Source organism: Rhinolophus ferrumequinum, chromosome 4, assembly GCF_004115265.2.
Source record: "Rhinolophus ferrumequinum isolate MPI-CBG mRhiFer1 chromosome 4, mRhiFer1_v1.p, whole genome shotgun sequence".
In the NCBI taxonomy this organism is placed as follows: domain Eukaryota; kingdom Metazoa; phylum Chordata; class Mammalia; order Chiroptera; family Rhinolophidae; genus Rhinolophus; species Rhinolophus ferrumequinum.
This window is the reverse complement of record NC_046287.1, coordinates 55,905,873-55,921,668: the sequence shown is the minus strand read 5'-3', so window position 1 is coordinate 55,921,668 and position 15,796 is coordinate 55,905,873. Positions and strand designations below refer to the sequence as shown.

The 15,796-nt window shown below is 40.0% G+C and overlaps 1 protein-coding gene across 5 annotated transcripts in view; it reads left to right on the top strand.

Annotated features, from left to right (window-relative positions):
• Positions 1-15,796, top strand: part of DCUN1D2 (defective in cullin neddylation 1 domain containing 2) — a 29,935-nt gene that overhangs the window by 12,089 nt on the left and 2,050 nt on the right. For 4 of the 5 annotated variants that reach the window (XM_033104745.1, XM_033104746.1, XM_033104747.1 and 1 more), the window contains exons 4-7: positions 1,856-1,986; positions 12,609-12,691; positions 14,386-14,482; positions 15,011-15,692. In XM_033104745.1, coding sequence (XP_032960636.1) covers positions 1,856-1,986; positions 12,609-12,691; positions 14,386-14,482; positions 15,011-15,195 — 496 coding nt within the window. In that variant the 3' untranslated portion in view covers positions 15,196-15,692. Of the gene's footprint in view, positions 1-1,855; positions 1,987-12,608; positions 12,692-14,385; positions 14,483-15,010; positions 15,693-15,796 lie in introns of those variants that run through there. The other variant, XM_033104749.1, reaches the window with a different exon arrangement.

Sequence of the window (15,796 nt, the reverse complement as noted above, 5' to 3'; positions counted from 1 at the left end):
TGGTCACGCAGTAGGAAAAGTTTTAAAACATCAACAACAATTAAAAAAACATTATAAAAAAGAAGATTGATAGAGTGTACTATATTAAAAATAAGTGATCGTCAAGAAACACCATCAAGGAAGTGCAAAGGCAGTCTACATTCTGAAGTGCTTTAAAAATACTTCACTGACAAAGAGTTGTATCCCTAATATATAAAAAATTCCTATAAACTAATAAAAAAAGATAACCGAATTGAAAATGGGCAAGAAACTTGAACAAGCACTTCACAAAAGAGGATTTCCAAATGACCAGTGAAAATACGTGGACGCGCTCAATCTCATTCATTGGGGGAGTACAAATTAAAACCACAATGAAATAGAACCTCACAATTCACTCTCTAGAATGGCTAAAATAAGACACTGTCACAAATATTAGCGAAAATATGAGGCAGCAGGAACTCTAGTATACTCCTGGTTGGAGTGTGAAGTGGGACAATCACATTGTTAAACTGTTTGACGTTACTTACGAAATTGAAAGCACTCAGACTCTGTGACCCAGCTGTTCCACTCTTGGGTATGCCTAACATAACGCATTCATGTGTGTGCCAGGATGCATGTACAGAAACATTTTTAACAACATTCTTCATAGCCAGAACCAGCCAAAATATTTATCATCAGTAAATACATAAATTATAAAGTGTAAATATAACGGAATGCTATATGGCCATGAAAATGAACCAACCAGAGCCACACATGTCAGCATGAATGAACCTCACAGACATAATGTTGGCACAGAAAGCCAGACACAAAATAATACACACCATGAGTTCCTACTTACAAAGTTTAGACACAGGGATAACTAACGCTGTCAAGGAGTGCTTGGTGGGTGATGGAGGCATAAGGAAGAGAAAGGAAGTGACCACATGAAGGAAAGCGGTTGTGATGAAGAGAGGCCGGTGGCCACACCCAAGGCGCTGCTGCCTGCCCATTCTTGATGCGGGTGGGCTGCACTCGGGAGCACCCACGGCAGCCCCTGAAGCTGTGCATTTGTGCCTCTGAGTGTGTTCATGGACTTGCTGGCCGGTGGGTGGTTCTGGCCACTCCAGGACTTTCTCCATTGTCTTTCCTCAAGCCCTGCTGTACTTAGTGTGTGCATAAGTGAAGTGTTGTTTTTGTTCTCTTCCTTGTTGTGCAATCAAAATAGAAATGACAAAAATCTATGTTTCACTATTCTAGAGTCTGCTTTAAAGATTTTTTAATATTCTTAAAGGTTCTTGACTTTGGAGGACAACCAATTTTAAAGTAATAGAGTTGTGTTTTATGATACTTGGACATTTTAAATCTAACATAATGGAATGAACAAACCCCTGGATACAGTAGCTTAATGCTACAGGTTTTTCCCTCTTGTAGGACTGTACAGAGTAGCAGAGGTGGGGCTGGCAGTGGCTCATTTCTACAAGGTCACTGAGGAAATGGGGTCTTGCCACTGTCATCTCAGGGCATTGACCTCTTTGTGGTCAAAGCTGCAGAGTTAAACCATATCCATATTCCAATTTACACAGAGAAGGGCAAGCAATTTTGGTTTTTTTGGTTTTTTTAATGACAGCGTTAATTAGAGATAATTCACATGCCGTGCAATTTACCATTTAAAGTGTACAAATTAGTGACTTTAGTGTATTCACAAAGCTGTAGCTATCACCACGGTCAGTTTTAGAGCATTTCAGGTCCTTCTAGCTAGAGAAAGGGGCCCACAAGAATTCCACCCCTAGACCTGACCTCAGGCTGCACCAAATTCCAGTGAGTCTGGGAACTGCCCAGGATTGGGGAGACACGTCTGCCACCCATAACCAAGGACTGTCTCTGTCTCTCACCACAGGTGTGACAGCACAGAAAAGCTGAAAACTCTCCTGCCAAGATTGGAGCAGGAGCTTAAGGACACAGTGAAATTTAAGGATTTTTATCAGTTTACTTTTACTTTTGCTAAGAACCCTGGGCAAAAAGGTTTAGGTGAGTATAAAATCCAAACTTGTAAGATGCCACATCTCAATGAGATTGTAAGTGGACAAGATCAACAGGATGTCAGTCTTGCCTGCTATAGTGTTATTATCCTTCTTTGTGTTTTTCTTTCCACTGATTTGCTCCACATGCAGGTAGACCAATTAGTACTATCATATACTTGAACACCTCAACCAATATCACTCTCAAATTTACATTTTAAAATTTAAAATGTAAACTAACTTGCAAATGCTCTATGTTCCCTCATATTGATATCTAATTTACTGAGAAGTCAGCAATTCATGTCGACAATAGGAGCGTTTGTACCAGCTAGTGGTGTGATCCCGCCGACGGTGTTGCTAGGATTGGCCAGGTGACATTAATCCTGTTCAGGTCTGGAGATTTCAAGTTCACTTACTTAAAACCAATTCTCATGTGCATGGGATTACATATTAGTACAGCCATACCTCGTTTTATTGCGCTTTCGCAGATAGTGCGTTTTCATCAACACTGAGGCAAGACCCTCCGCCAGCAAAAAGGTTATGACTTGCTGAAAGCTCAGGTGATGGTTAGCATTTTTTAGCAAAAGGTATTTTTTAATTAAGGTACATAGGTTGTTTTTTATACATAATACTGTTGCACACTTAGTAGACTACAGTATAGAGTCAACATAAATTTTATATGCACTGGAAAACTGAAAAATTCGTATGATTCACTTTATTGTGATCTTTGCTTTTTTTTGGTCTGGAACCAAACCTGCAGTATCTCCGAGGTATGCTTGTACTTCTTTCAGAGTTGTATGATTTTGTCATGTAAGTTGTATATTACTATATGTGATACATTTGGAAAATTTTTACTTAAATTTTTAGTTTGAATTTCTGGTTTATTTGAGGGCTTTATCCTACTTATTTTCATTTGTGTTGCCCCTAACTAATATATAATTTATTTTTGTCATCTCTTTGTAGAAATAAATCTGTATTGACCTACATTTTGTTGTCTAATGTAACAATTATATTTTAGCTCACTAAATTTCTTACAAGTTTGGAGGGGGGAATTACATGGTCTTTAAATAGGGATTAAACAGGTACATTAGAAAGTATACTTTGATGAAAAGTTCTTATAAGTGAAAGCAATATTATAAAATGACCAGAATTAGGTAGGAAACCTAAAAGGGGCTTGAAAATTCATAGATAGAAAATCGACTGCAAGCATTTGGTTTCAGGTCCTGGTTTCACTTGTGCATGTTTGCAGATGTGTGTGTGCAGTAGCCTTTCTTATCCCTTCCATCTTTCTGACATTCTTCCTTTCCTTCTGTCAGCGGATGACATAGAGGTACAGACTGAGGTAGCAGGCACTTCTGTGTCACATCAGGGAGACGTGCAGCCGGCTCCTCACGTCAGATCAGGGAGATGGGCAGCAGGCACTTATGTCTCAGATCAGAAAGCCGGGCAGCCAGCTCCTCCGTCTCAGAGCAGGGAGATGGGCAGCTGCCTTTTCTTAAGCACTACTTCCTAGTTCTTACGGCAGGGGTTGTTTTCTACTTTTTCTTTGTTTTTCTCCAGTGTTGTGGGTTATTCGTTTTTACTGTTGGTACATTGCACTGTGATGAGTCTCCAGTCAGATTCCCTCTCTCTCTAGGCTGGTCCACCATGTGAACGGGTTTCTCACCTTGCATGCCACCTCACAGACCAGGCCCCTGCCACACCAGGAGCAGAAAAGGCCTCTGCCACAGGGCCCCACTCACGAATGTACTTGAATGATCTGCTTAAAACTTCAGAAGATGGAAGTGGGAGAACTGCTCGGAAAATATGGGTAGATTTTTTCCTATTCAAAGAATAGGGTGAGCAAATAGAGGCTGTCAGTTTTATAAAGGTCCAGCAGTGAGGAGTTTCTGACATCAAAGGCTTTGCACATTCCCCACCTCGTCATGAGTCAGAGAGCTGAGGTCATGGAAAACATTTGTGGGATCCCATGGGAAGAGATGTTTCTGACACCTGTGTTTGTGAAGAAACTGATCGCTTTCCTATTTGGCTTGACGTTGGTGAAGGATCTGGTTTTGTAACCAAGTGCACAGATTGAAAGGAAAGGGGAGTCCGCGGCAGCACCAGTCAATGGTTGAGCATGAGAAGTGAGAACAAGAAGCTGAAGCAGGGTTTTGTCTGTTCTCATCCTCTCACAGAGACCAACGCGTGGTCAGCCGACTGAGATAAAGGGCAGAGGAGCCACTGCAGGCATGAGCCCTGATTTGCCACTGGGCTCTTTGTGGCTCGTTGGGGCATCTCCTGGAGAAGGGCTTGCCAGATGCTTCCAGAGGGAACCCACAGAGGAGAAACTCTGAGGCATTGGCAGCAGGGCCCTGGTTACATTAGAATTTCAGATGATTCCCGGGTGTTCGTGCAGAGTGGAGAGTTGGACTCACGGTGTGCTCCTAGGAAAATTTTTAAAACTTGGCATACTTTAAAAAAGAAATAACTCCGACAGTGCTACTCAGCAGTGAGGGATAAAATTGGAGTGAAATACAGCATGTCACTCCAGCGGTACTGCTCAGCCCTGGACACGCTGGTCACCCTCTCTGTCTTCTCTGCCACTCAGAGGTCCAAATGCAAGATTGTTCTTGACAGTCAGTGTGGCTTTTGTTTGTAGGTGGCTTCTTTTATCTTTTATTTTGTTACTGAAAAGAAAGGTAGAAACTAGCATTTATTAAGCATATATATGGCAGCCTTTATCTGATTCACACGTGCCCTTCTCCCCATTTTATAAACAGGGAAACTGAGGCTGAGGCATAGAACAATATACCAGAGGAATGAACAGGCTGTGGCAGCAGGTGTGGAGCCCACCCTCACCTGTCCCGTTGTTCAAACCTCCCCGATGGGCTGCCTGACGTGGGCTGAGAACCCAAGGGAGCCTGCAGGTGTAGGACAGCAGCAGCACAGTGTCCATTCATGCACTGTCATGGGCCCCTGTAAGGAAAGCTCAGGGCATCAAAGTAGGGTCAGGTTTGTCTTGGCCCTTCTGTCCTTTCCTGGTCACTCTGCTTGCCTTGGCACTGCTTTCCTTCTAGGGCTTTCTTCTCCAAGCTTCTCTGGCCCATTCTCCCGCCAATTTTCACGTTCTCAGGACACTCCAGGACTCACGTTTAACCAGTCTGGGCCAAGGTATTTCCCATGCTACTTACATCTTGCATTTTATATTACGTGGTCTCAGTTATCTTGTTTTATACTATGTGCATGGTATGAGCAAAAACATTACAATTTTAAAACTCCTAAAATATTCACAGTTCTGTTTCAGCACAACAGATTTCACCTCGGTTTTTAAAAGCAACAAACATTGATAAAGAAAGCATAGTGATTTCCTCATGTAGTGTTGCTTCATCTGGTTATATCAAGGTTGGAAGCATTTAGCAGTGATGTGCTGCGTCCTTCACTCCTGTGTGTGGACAGGAAAAGCTTTCTTGCTCTCTCAGAAAACTGCTGCAGTGTGTCCTGACCACCTGGTGGTCACTCCCAGTGTGAAGCCAGGTTACAAAGCTTCAGTGTCAGTCCAGTTAGGAGATGGTGTCACTTTGGTCAAGGTGGCTACAACAGTCAGTTGTTAAGAGCATCATCTTGCCTTGTATGTGGTGCTACTATGAAGACAACAGCCTATGAACTTTGCTCTCATGGTGACAAATCAGATCGTCAGGAGACGGGGTGCCTGGTTCAACTCCTGACTTACCTGCTTTATCCCCACCTAAAAATAACTCACTCTGCACTCCATAGACCCAGACACCTGATGGCACTTTTTTTATTAGTAGTTTCAGGTGTACAAAAACAACATAATGATTAGGCATTTATACCCCTCACAAAGTCGTAACCCCAACAAGTCTACTACTCATCTGACACTGGACACTGTACGTAGTTATTACTGTACCATTGACTATATTCCCTGTGCTGTACTTTACATCTTGTGACTATATATAGTTTTTAAAAATTATTGTTGACATTCAATGTTATTTTATATTAGTTTCAGGTATACAGTGTGGTGGTTGGACATTTGTATAATTTATAAAGTGATCCCCCTGATAAGTCTAGTACCCATCTGATACCATACATAGTTGTTACATTATTGCCTATATTCTCCATACTTTATTTCACATCCCCGTGACTATTTTGTGACTATCAGTTTGTACTTCCCAAACCCTTCACTTTTTTCACCCACCCTCCAACCCCCCTCCCATCTAGCAACCATCAGTTTATTCTCTGTATTTATGAGTCTATTTCTGTTTTGTTTGTTTATTCTGTTCTTTGGATTTTATGTATAAATGAGATCATATGGTGTTTTTCTTTCTCAGTGACTTATTTCACTTAGCATAATACAATTTTATGCTAAGTCTATCCATGTTGTTGCAGATGGTAAGATTTCATTCTTTTTATGGCAAAGTAATACTCCGTTGTATAAATGTACCACAATTTCTTTATCCAATCATCTATTGAGGGGATTTCTGTTGTTTCCATATCTTGGCTGTTGTGAATTGTGCTGCAGTGATACTTTTAACCTCGGCTTTTTTTTCCATTTGATGTATTGTAGCTCTATGCTTTTCAACCATAAACATTTTTTCTCTTCAGGAATCTTATAAATACCTGGAGGAAGTATACATTAACTTTCATTTCCACTGCAACAAGGATTAGGTGGCTGCATTCCAGATGTGACCCTCTGAGAGAGGGGCCATCTCTGAAAGAGGCATAGGGACACATGGGAAGGGTAGGGAGTGCTAAAAACTTGTCCTAGGCTGTGCTGAGGTACCTGCGTTGGTTACCTGCTGTGCACCTTTTAGGTTGCCAACCCCTGGTTCATTTCATAGTGTGAGGGGTATTTTCTATTTTAAGTATGTTAGGAAAACTAAGGAAAAAATATAAAATGATATCAGCTGTGTGACAGCCTGTAAAGTGGCAAGTCAGATGCGTCATCGTGCTGTTAGACAGAGCGGTTGAATGACTCACGTGGAAATGAAGAGCCATGTATCACTGTGTTAGGGTGACACGGGCCTGAGGCTGGCTGGCCACTTTCTCTCTCAAATCCTTTTTATCTCTACTTTGTCTCTTTTTTATTTTGTTTCTTTGTTTTCTTTTTGAAATTGTCCTCATTTTCACTTCTCTTTCTCTTAAGACATTATCTCTTGAGTTTATTTGCTCTTTTAGTGTTTCTTTTAGTTTAGGTATTTCTGAAATGATTTTCTTTCATTTCTTTCCTGAGTTTTGTCCCCTCATTTCTGAGTTTTTCTAATTCTGATGTATGTTCTTTCATGTTTTGTGTCATTTCTTAATGTCTTTTTGCTTGTTTTGAAATGGAGGTCACAATTTTTATCTGTCTATTGGCATGTTTCCTGGCACGCATGCATTTTCTAGGGATGATATTCTGTTTGTATTATGTTATCTTAGTGTCATAGGGATTTGACCTCAGTGTTTTTCTTTTGTTCATTTCTATGTGAAATTCCCTTTCCTGGACTTGTAGAAGGACGATGGTTCAGGGCGGTGTTCTAACTTCTGGGGTGTGTGTGTGTATGTAAAGTGTGCATGAATGTGCCTGCTGTGTGTACGTGTGTACACATGAGTATTTGTGAATGTGCCTGCATGTACGTTTGTGCGTGTCATGTACAGTGATGTAAAGTTTGCTAGCACTTTCTGGCTCTGTCCCTCTCTTCAACTTTTATTTTTTTCTTGTCTCTGCTGTTGTTTCCTGTTCAACTTGTCCACTCTCAACCGCCTCTCTGCAGCGAGGCTTTGTCTAGAAGGTGCCGTGGTATGTCAGTTCTGAGGTTTGTGGGAGCCGGGTTGCCTCAGCCCTTTCAGCCCTCCTGGCAGGTTCCTGCATCCACATTCTGTTGGTAACAGCCACGGCCCAATTCAAGTTCAGTCCTCACCTCGTCCTGGCCAGGTTTTGCAATAAAGGCCTGGTGGCTGCTCTAAGGTCCCTCTGCTGTCACACCCATCAGGGACACCTTGCCCCTCTGACTTCCCCACATCAGTACACACCATGCAGTTCTTGTGGCTGCTGGTCATCCATCCTCTCCTACCCATATTTGCAGTTCATGATGCCTTTTCACTTTACTTCATTGTAAATGTTGCTTGGGGTTTTGGTTTTGCTATCTAGATGCTTTATCTGTTTTGATATGAAGATTCAGAGAAATGTAAAACTATGCTACCTCTTCCACCACCTTTCCAAAACCTTTCCAAATGCTTTTGAGTGTTAAGTGCTCATCACTTGCTTGTCTAAAGGACAGAAAGGAGAGGCTGAGGCATGTAAATTGCTTATTCTTACACCATCAAGTCAAGGGTCCTTGGGGTTTTTTCCCCCCAAGACTATTAACTATTAGTTCATTCTTTTGTTTTTTTACCATTTTAACTGTTTTCCAATACACAGCCCAGGGGTACTAAGTACATTCACATTGTTGTCCAACCATCACTGCACCCATCTCTGGACCTTTTTTATCTCTCCAGACTAAAACTTTGTCCCCGTTAAACAATGATTTCCCATTCTTCCTCCCGCCAGCCTTGACAACTACCGTTCTACTTCCTGTCTCCATGAATTTGAGTACTCTAGGTAACCTGTATCAATAGCATCATACAGTATTTGGCCTTTTGTTACTCGTTATTTAATTTAGCATAATGTCCTCAAGGTTCATCCACGCTGTGGCATGTGTCAGAATTTTCTTTCTTTTTAAGGCTGAATAATATTCTACTATATGTGTAGACCACATTTAGCTCATCCATTAATCTGTCAGTGGATATTTGGGTTATTTCCTTTATCTATTGCGAATAAATAACGCTGCTGTGAACATGAGTTCAAATATCTGCTTGAGTCCCAGCTTTTCAGTTCTCTTGCGTATATACCCAGAGGTGGAATGCTGGATCATATATATGGTAATTCTATGTTTAATTTTTTTAGAAATTACCATACTGTTTTCCACAGCAGCTGTGTCATTTACATTCCCACCAGCAATGCACAATGTCTCTACATCCTCACCAATACTTGTTATTTTGTGGTTTTATTTTTTTTTTAATAATAGCCATCCTAGTAGGTATGCCCCAAACTGTCCTGTTATCAGCTGACTTTTTACTTTTGGAACTAAAACTCTTGCTTCTTGCCTTCTCTCTTCCACTCTCTTCCTTTCTAAGAGGCTGAAGCAAAATATTCATTAAAAATTAAAGCCTATTTTAGTTTGGACCTTGATTACCCAGTAACAATCATCAGTGTTCTCAAGGAAACATTACCGGTCTTTTCTAGAACCTAACAAACAAACAGACAACAGAATAACAGTACTAAAGAAGATTTGGGTTGGGCTCATTCAGCATTCTTGGGATACCTGTGAGAAGACTCGGTCATTTGGCGAGGATAAGTGCCATGTTCCCAACAGGTGGTTCTTTCTGCCATGAATGTTATTTCTTCTTATGCTGCCTTTTTTTTTTTTTAACTTCTCTCCATTTCCTGATATTTTTTTCCTAAATAATATTCTCCTGAACTAGAAATACTGCTTTCCATGCTTTCTAAAATTTGGCTGATTCAGGTCTGAGTGTAATTATAATTGTACTTCAAAAGGAGGCTGCATAGCTCTCAGGGGCAGGACAGATGGGAGCTGTGTACCTTATAAGACCCAGCCCTGTAAATCCTACAGCATCATTTCCATTTGAGGTCAACCACATTCGACAGACATTTTAAATCCATAGTAATGTCTAAGAGGCTCTAAATTAATTACCCGACTTCAAGTTTAAAAATTTAGTTTCTTTCTTCATGAATATTTCAAAGAAATTCAGTATGAGGGTAAGGAATGTTTTGAAACATTTTTACAATACAGAGCCTAATATGTTTAGCCTCTATTTTAGGTAGATTTTCCTTAGCATCGGGCAGCGAAAAAAGGTGGGATGTATGGTAATTCCTTTATTAAGAAAAAATTATTAATTAAGAAACAATTATTAATTAAGAAATTAATTTCTTAAAATTAATTATTAAGAAAATTATTATCTTCTTATTTAGTTCATATATATAGACACCAAAGTGTTTATCAAAATCACTCACTAGAGAATTAGAACAGTTACTGCTTTTGATTCTTTGCTTCATGAGAGTAATTGAAAGAATATGAAATTATATTAAAGAAAATAATAGCCTCTTCAGGAAACAATTAGATTATTTGAATATTTCAAATACATTACAGTCTCTATTTTAGAAGGTAATTTGAGGACTTTCAAACAAAGGAAATAAAGCAAGATGAATAATTTTATGGCTGTACACACAAAACAGAACAATTGATTTTACAGTTTCCAAAGTATGTTACGTGGTCTATCTTCTGAAGGATTAAATATAAATTAAAGGGATTGATACAAGTGTTTCTAGAAAAAAACATGGACAGCAATAGAAAAGTGCAACCAACAAAAGAGAGATTTATTCTTCATGTCATTCAAGTTTGTGTGTCTAAGATTATGTGTACCGTATTGTTTTATGTCTGATTATTGTTTAGCCTGTACTTAACTGATGGTCAACCTAATAAAAAATATAATTAAAGTTATTTGACTCTGTTTTAATGTGAGAAGATTGATATCGTTTCATACTGGCTAGAGTCTGAAATCAGTTAACTTTCAGGAATCTTGACTTTTGAAGAAATAAAGTTTCATGATAATTAGCTAATTTTTATATCTGCTGGAAGTTCCTTTTTTGATACGATATCTTCATTATCTAAGTCTAAATTAGAGCACCACAAATATAAATTTTAGATAGTAATACCTTGTAAACATTTTCTTACTCAGGAGATAAGCCTTATCAGAGGTTATTGGAAAGAAAATAGCTGCTACAAAGATTCTTTTTCTTAGCCACTAGGGTAACTATTGTTCTTGATTTCAGTTCTCAAGTTCTGTCATCTGGGGTTTTGTTGTTAATTTGCAAATGGCTAAGTACCTGAGGACAATATGAAACATTTTTACAGAGGTAACACTAAATATTGAAAATGCATACATTTACTTTTAGTTGTGTGGTTTACAAACATACAAATGAGGAACTTCACAAGAACTAGGACCAAACGAATCCAAAAGTAGCTAGATTAAAGGTCTGCCATAAAACTATTTTTCTTTCCTCCCCAGGTTTCCCTCCATTTCTCAGTGTGAGACTTTTCATCATTAAGATGAGTATAGATTTCAGTTAACGTCCTTCCTAAATGATAAGGATGTAGACTTAGCAGGACAAGACTAATCATCTTAGCATTACCCTGCGGGCCCCATCGGTAAGGTTCAGAGAGCCTTTCCATACTTCCGGTTTCTGACAATTGCTTTCTTTCTGATGAAGACTCCAAGACTGAGAAAGTCTGTAATAGACTTTAAATACAGGGAATATAGGCATTTTTATTTAAAGTCGCTTACTAATCATACATCTCTTTTGCTTATCCAATTTTAATAATAATTGACCCTGGAAATCTCAGGTCAGAGCTGTAACTTGAATAATTTTTGTCCATGTAGGACCAAAGTTTAGATGAAAATCTTCTGAAAAGTGTTCAGTATTTTGCATTTAAAATAATCTGCTACCTTAAATATTTACTCAAACACTTCTCACGTTAGTTTATCTGACGTACATAAGTAAACATATAATTAGGAAATTATTTCATTATCACTGTTCTTTTATTGTCTAAAAGTGGTGAGCACTATTCAACCTGATTAAAAGGTTATCCGTCTTAAGAAGTAAACTTCTCAGCCTCTTTATGTACTTGCTATATTAAGCATCTAAAAAGAAATAGATATTAAACTTCTAGTGAGCAGAAAATGAATCAGTATTCCAAAAATTATGGATTGGGGATCATATTCTAAGGCAGCTCTAAAACTCAGCATTCATATTCCATTAAGGCATCATCTAAGATTGAGCCCTACAGCTTGGGTTTGTTTAGAAATTGTGAAATAATCATTCCTTTCTCGTCAGGGAAAAAGGAGGACATTGACTTTGATTAATAACCAGTCTACATTTTTAAATATCCTCACATCAGTGAAAGTCATTTTCCTTAAGCCTGCTTATGTGTCTTGACTATGCTTTGAGAAATTCAAAGTCATTACAGTGTTTTTATGATTTACTTTTGAATCAGATTCTGTTGTAGTTCTAAGTGGCAAGGAAGATCTATTTGAAAAGCCTATGTCCCTTTCTAAACAAGTGTTTAACTTGTAGTTCATCATTTAGAAAGTACATTGGTCTATTGCAAGGAAGATCTATTTGAAAAGCCTATGTCCCTTTCTAAACAAGTGTTTAACTTGTAGTTCATCATTTAGAAAGTACATTGGTCTATTTAAAAAAAATAAATGATATGCATTAATATCCAGGTTGGTTTAGATTTAAAGATGGCCTGACAGTATGAAAATGAGAGTCCTTGAAACTAATGAATTCAGAGATAATTATTTATATGTCTGAATAATGTAATACACAAATCCTTTTTTGAAGACATGCCTCTAGAGTTATAAAATTAGATTACACATAATTTCAGAACACTTCGATTAGGCCTTGTATTACTCTTGGGTAGGACTGCTGAATTTTATTGAGTAAGTAAATTATCAGTGTGCTAAGAAGTGGTTGTTTTTTGTGCAGTGGAAAAAATAATTGGGATTTATTAACTGCTCTTTCTTTTTTGCCAGATTTAGAAATGGCGGTTGCATATTGGAATTTAGTATTATCTGGAAGGTTTAAGTTTTTAGATCTTTGGAACACCTTTTTATTGGTAAGTGTCCCCCTGCTTCTTGCTGTGTGTGCCCAGTGTGAAGAGGGTGGTCTGCAGGTGATGTGGCTATCCATATTACCTAACCAAAGTATCACGTGTGGGCATTGTGGTAAAAGAGAAGTGCTATACAGAGATCATCAGGTAGCCGACAAGTCGCCACATACTTTTGCCACCTGCAGAGCATGCAGCCGCTGAGTTTTAGGTTGGGCTGCTCCAAGCCTGACTTCGAAAGTGGCTCCAGGCTGCCAACTTCTAGGCTGGGGTTTCAGACGATGGATTGTATCCGTTGTCCAGTGAAACCCTGCCTTTGTGTGTGGGTTCACAGTCTGATACCATTTTAAGATGTATTTTATGAGGTTTAGAAGGAAAAGAGGGCACAGCTGGCCCCATTAGGCAAGAGCCGTCTGTGCTGGAGGCAGACTTTCCAGTCACGCTGTGCCTTCTTAGGAGAGGGGTCCTCCTGGCATGAAGTCCGGGGAGCAGGTGCAGCTGTGGGCTATCTGAAGTACATGGAGCATCCCAGCTCTCAAACAGGTGATCATGCTATCAGTGTGCCCACCTCTCCCTTGTCAGTTCCATCCGTGAATGTGAGCGGAGGTCGTCGTCCTCGCAGCATAGAGCCTAACCTGGTGGAGGACAAGCCCTTCTATTCAGAGCACTTGTGTTTTCAGGCCCTCCTTGGAGTAGTGTGGGAATGCCTAGATTCCGCTTCCCAACTACAGGTCACATTTACTCCGGTCCACGACTTACTAGTTTTGTGGCCAGCAACCTCAACTGCAGACATTCCCCAGAGACCCTGCGCTCACGTGTGCAAAGAGAGCTCCCAGGTCACTGTAACGACAACACACTGGGAACAACCACACTGCCCATCAGTCAGAGAGTGGAGAAAAGCTCAAGAGTGCAAATGCAGGAGGACACAACTGCAGAGCAGGGACAACGGATCCGTCTAGATTTACACGCATCAGGCTGGATACATTTCAAACACACGGCTGAATAGAACAAAAAGTTGCAGAAGACTACGTACAATTTGGTAGCCATTATATAAATGTTTTAAAACATAAGACAAGCTTATGAGGTGTTTATGAATATGTGTGCATGTACTATATGTACAAAGACAGGCATGAGAATGATAAATGCGAACTTCAGGAGGATGAGGACCTCCGGAAGAAGAAAGGGCAGGATGAGAGAGAAGTGCCAGGGGCTGCAGGTTACACCCTCCTCCTGCAGCTGGATGGTGAATAATAGAACATAGATGTTGGTATATTTTTGGTATATCTGACATATTAAACAACAAAGATGTTTACAGAAAATTGTCCCAACACATTGTAAGAACTACCTAGTATATAGAAAAATCATGTATCAAAATACTAGCCTATTGTCCTGCATTGTTTCTGAATTGATTTGAGGGTTAGGGAAAGAGATTTAAAATGCTGCCCTTCTGTTTGACAGGAATTTATAATCTTTGCATTTTAATATTTTAAATGTTTTTTATAAATGTCTACTTTCTATATTTGCACATTAGTATTATGTAGCTCTTAACATTTATCCGAAGCACTATTTTTAACGTTTAACAATTTTCTTCTTATACTCATTTCTCATTAAATTATGTACTGAGATAACTAGGCCACTAGGACAGCTGACAGTTAATTCTGTATCTTAAATCTTGTTGTTGTTTTTTTTCTCTTATGTATTAGGAACATCACAAAAGATCAATCCCAAGGGACACATGGAATCTTCTGCTAGATTTTGGAAATATGATTGCAGATGATATGTCTAACTATGACGAAGAAGGTACGAGAGTTACAGTACTTCAGATGATGGCCAGAGATGCTGATATGTATGCTGCCTTTTCCTGCCCCTCCGTCCTACCTAGAGTGTAGGACAGTGACAACAATACAAACCCTAGGGTCAGAGGGGTGCCACTTGACTCCTGGCCTTACCCCATCAGGGAAATGGGAGTAATGATGATAATAAGAATATCCACTTTATTATGTCTTATACAAAAGAAAAATAGGGCTTCGTATTTATTTAAATCAAGAAGACAGTTCCCTAAACTAAAGCATTTCAAAAATGGACATGCAGAGAGCCCTGTGGCAGAACCATGCAGTAGACAGGTGTTTGGAAATCACTGCTCCAAGTGCATAAGCCCATTCGATGCTTTAGGTTGTTAAGCTATTTAAGCTTATTTGATGATTCCAATATATGTGTACTTACATGAACATAATCACATATTTAGTAGTCCCAAACCCCAGATGTTTCAGGACACTCAGTCAGGGAACATTGAATGCCTGCCGCTCACTGGGTGCTCTGTTACGTTAGGGAAGGAATGCACAGTGTCCGGACCCCACCTACTGCCTGCTTCCTCCGTGCCCAGGGTCGCCTCCTCATCACTCCTCTTTGTTCTAGAAAGTGAAGGCTCTTCAGTGACAGCGCTCTCCACCCTGGTGGTAATTGTTGGCATAGAGTCTGTCTCTCTGTGTCCTCAGCAAGTCACACCCCGCTAGCACAAAGGAGGCACCTCGTTAGCATGTGTCAAATCAGTGGGTAAATATAGTTGAATTCAGACAGAAGCCCTGCTTCCAGGAGCTTTAGCTATGGTGGGTGAGACAAGGCACATCGACATAAAAAAGAGCCAACATGTACAGCAGAGTGTACGGCTGGCCACTGTGTGGTGTCTGAGCATCCCGGCCTTTAAAAGGGGCCACTTGGACTGGGGGAGGAGGCACAGCTCAGGGAGAAAACAGCACCTCTAGGAGGCAGAACTTAGGAGGAAAGGGCAGCATCTCTCAGCCTGGGAAGGCAGAGGGTCCTCTGTCCGTTCCTGACAGCCTGGTGCAGGGGCTGAGGGCCATGAGGCTACAGTGGGAACACGAGGGCCAACTAGCCCTCTGTGCCGCCCTCGTTAGAGGGCCATGTCCACACGAGCACACAGTACCTGTCAGCCCTGGTCTGGCTGGAGCGGAAGAAATGGGTAACTTTAGCTGTTAACTGAAACTTAAAATCATTGGAGTTCTTGAAATGTAAATGTTGGATTATGAAAAAAGTGCTTTGAATATAAAAGTATTGCTCTAAAACATTAATTTTTAAAAATCTGTTCGTTTTCCT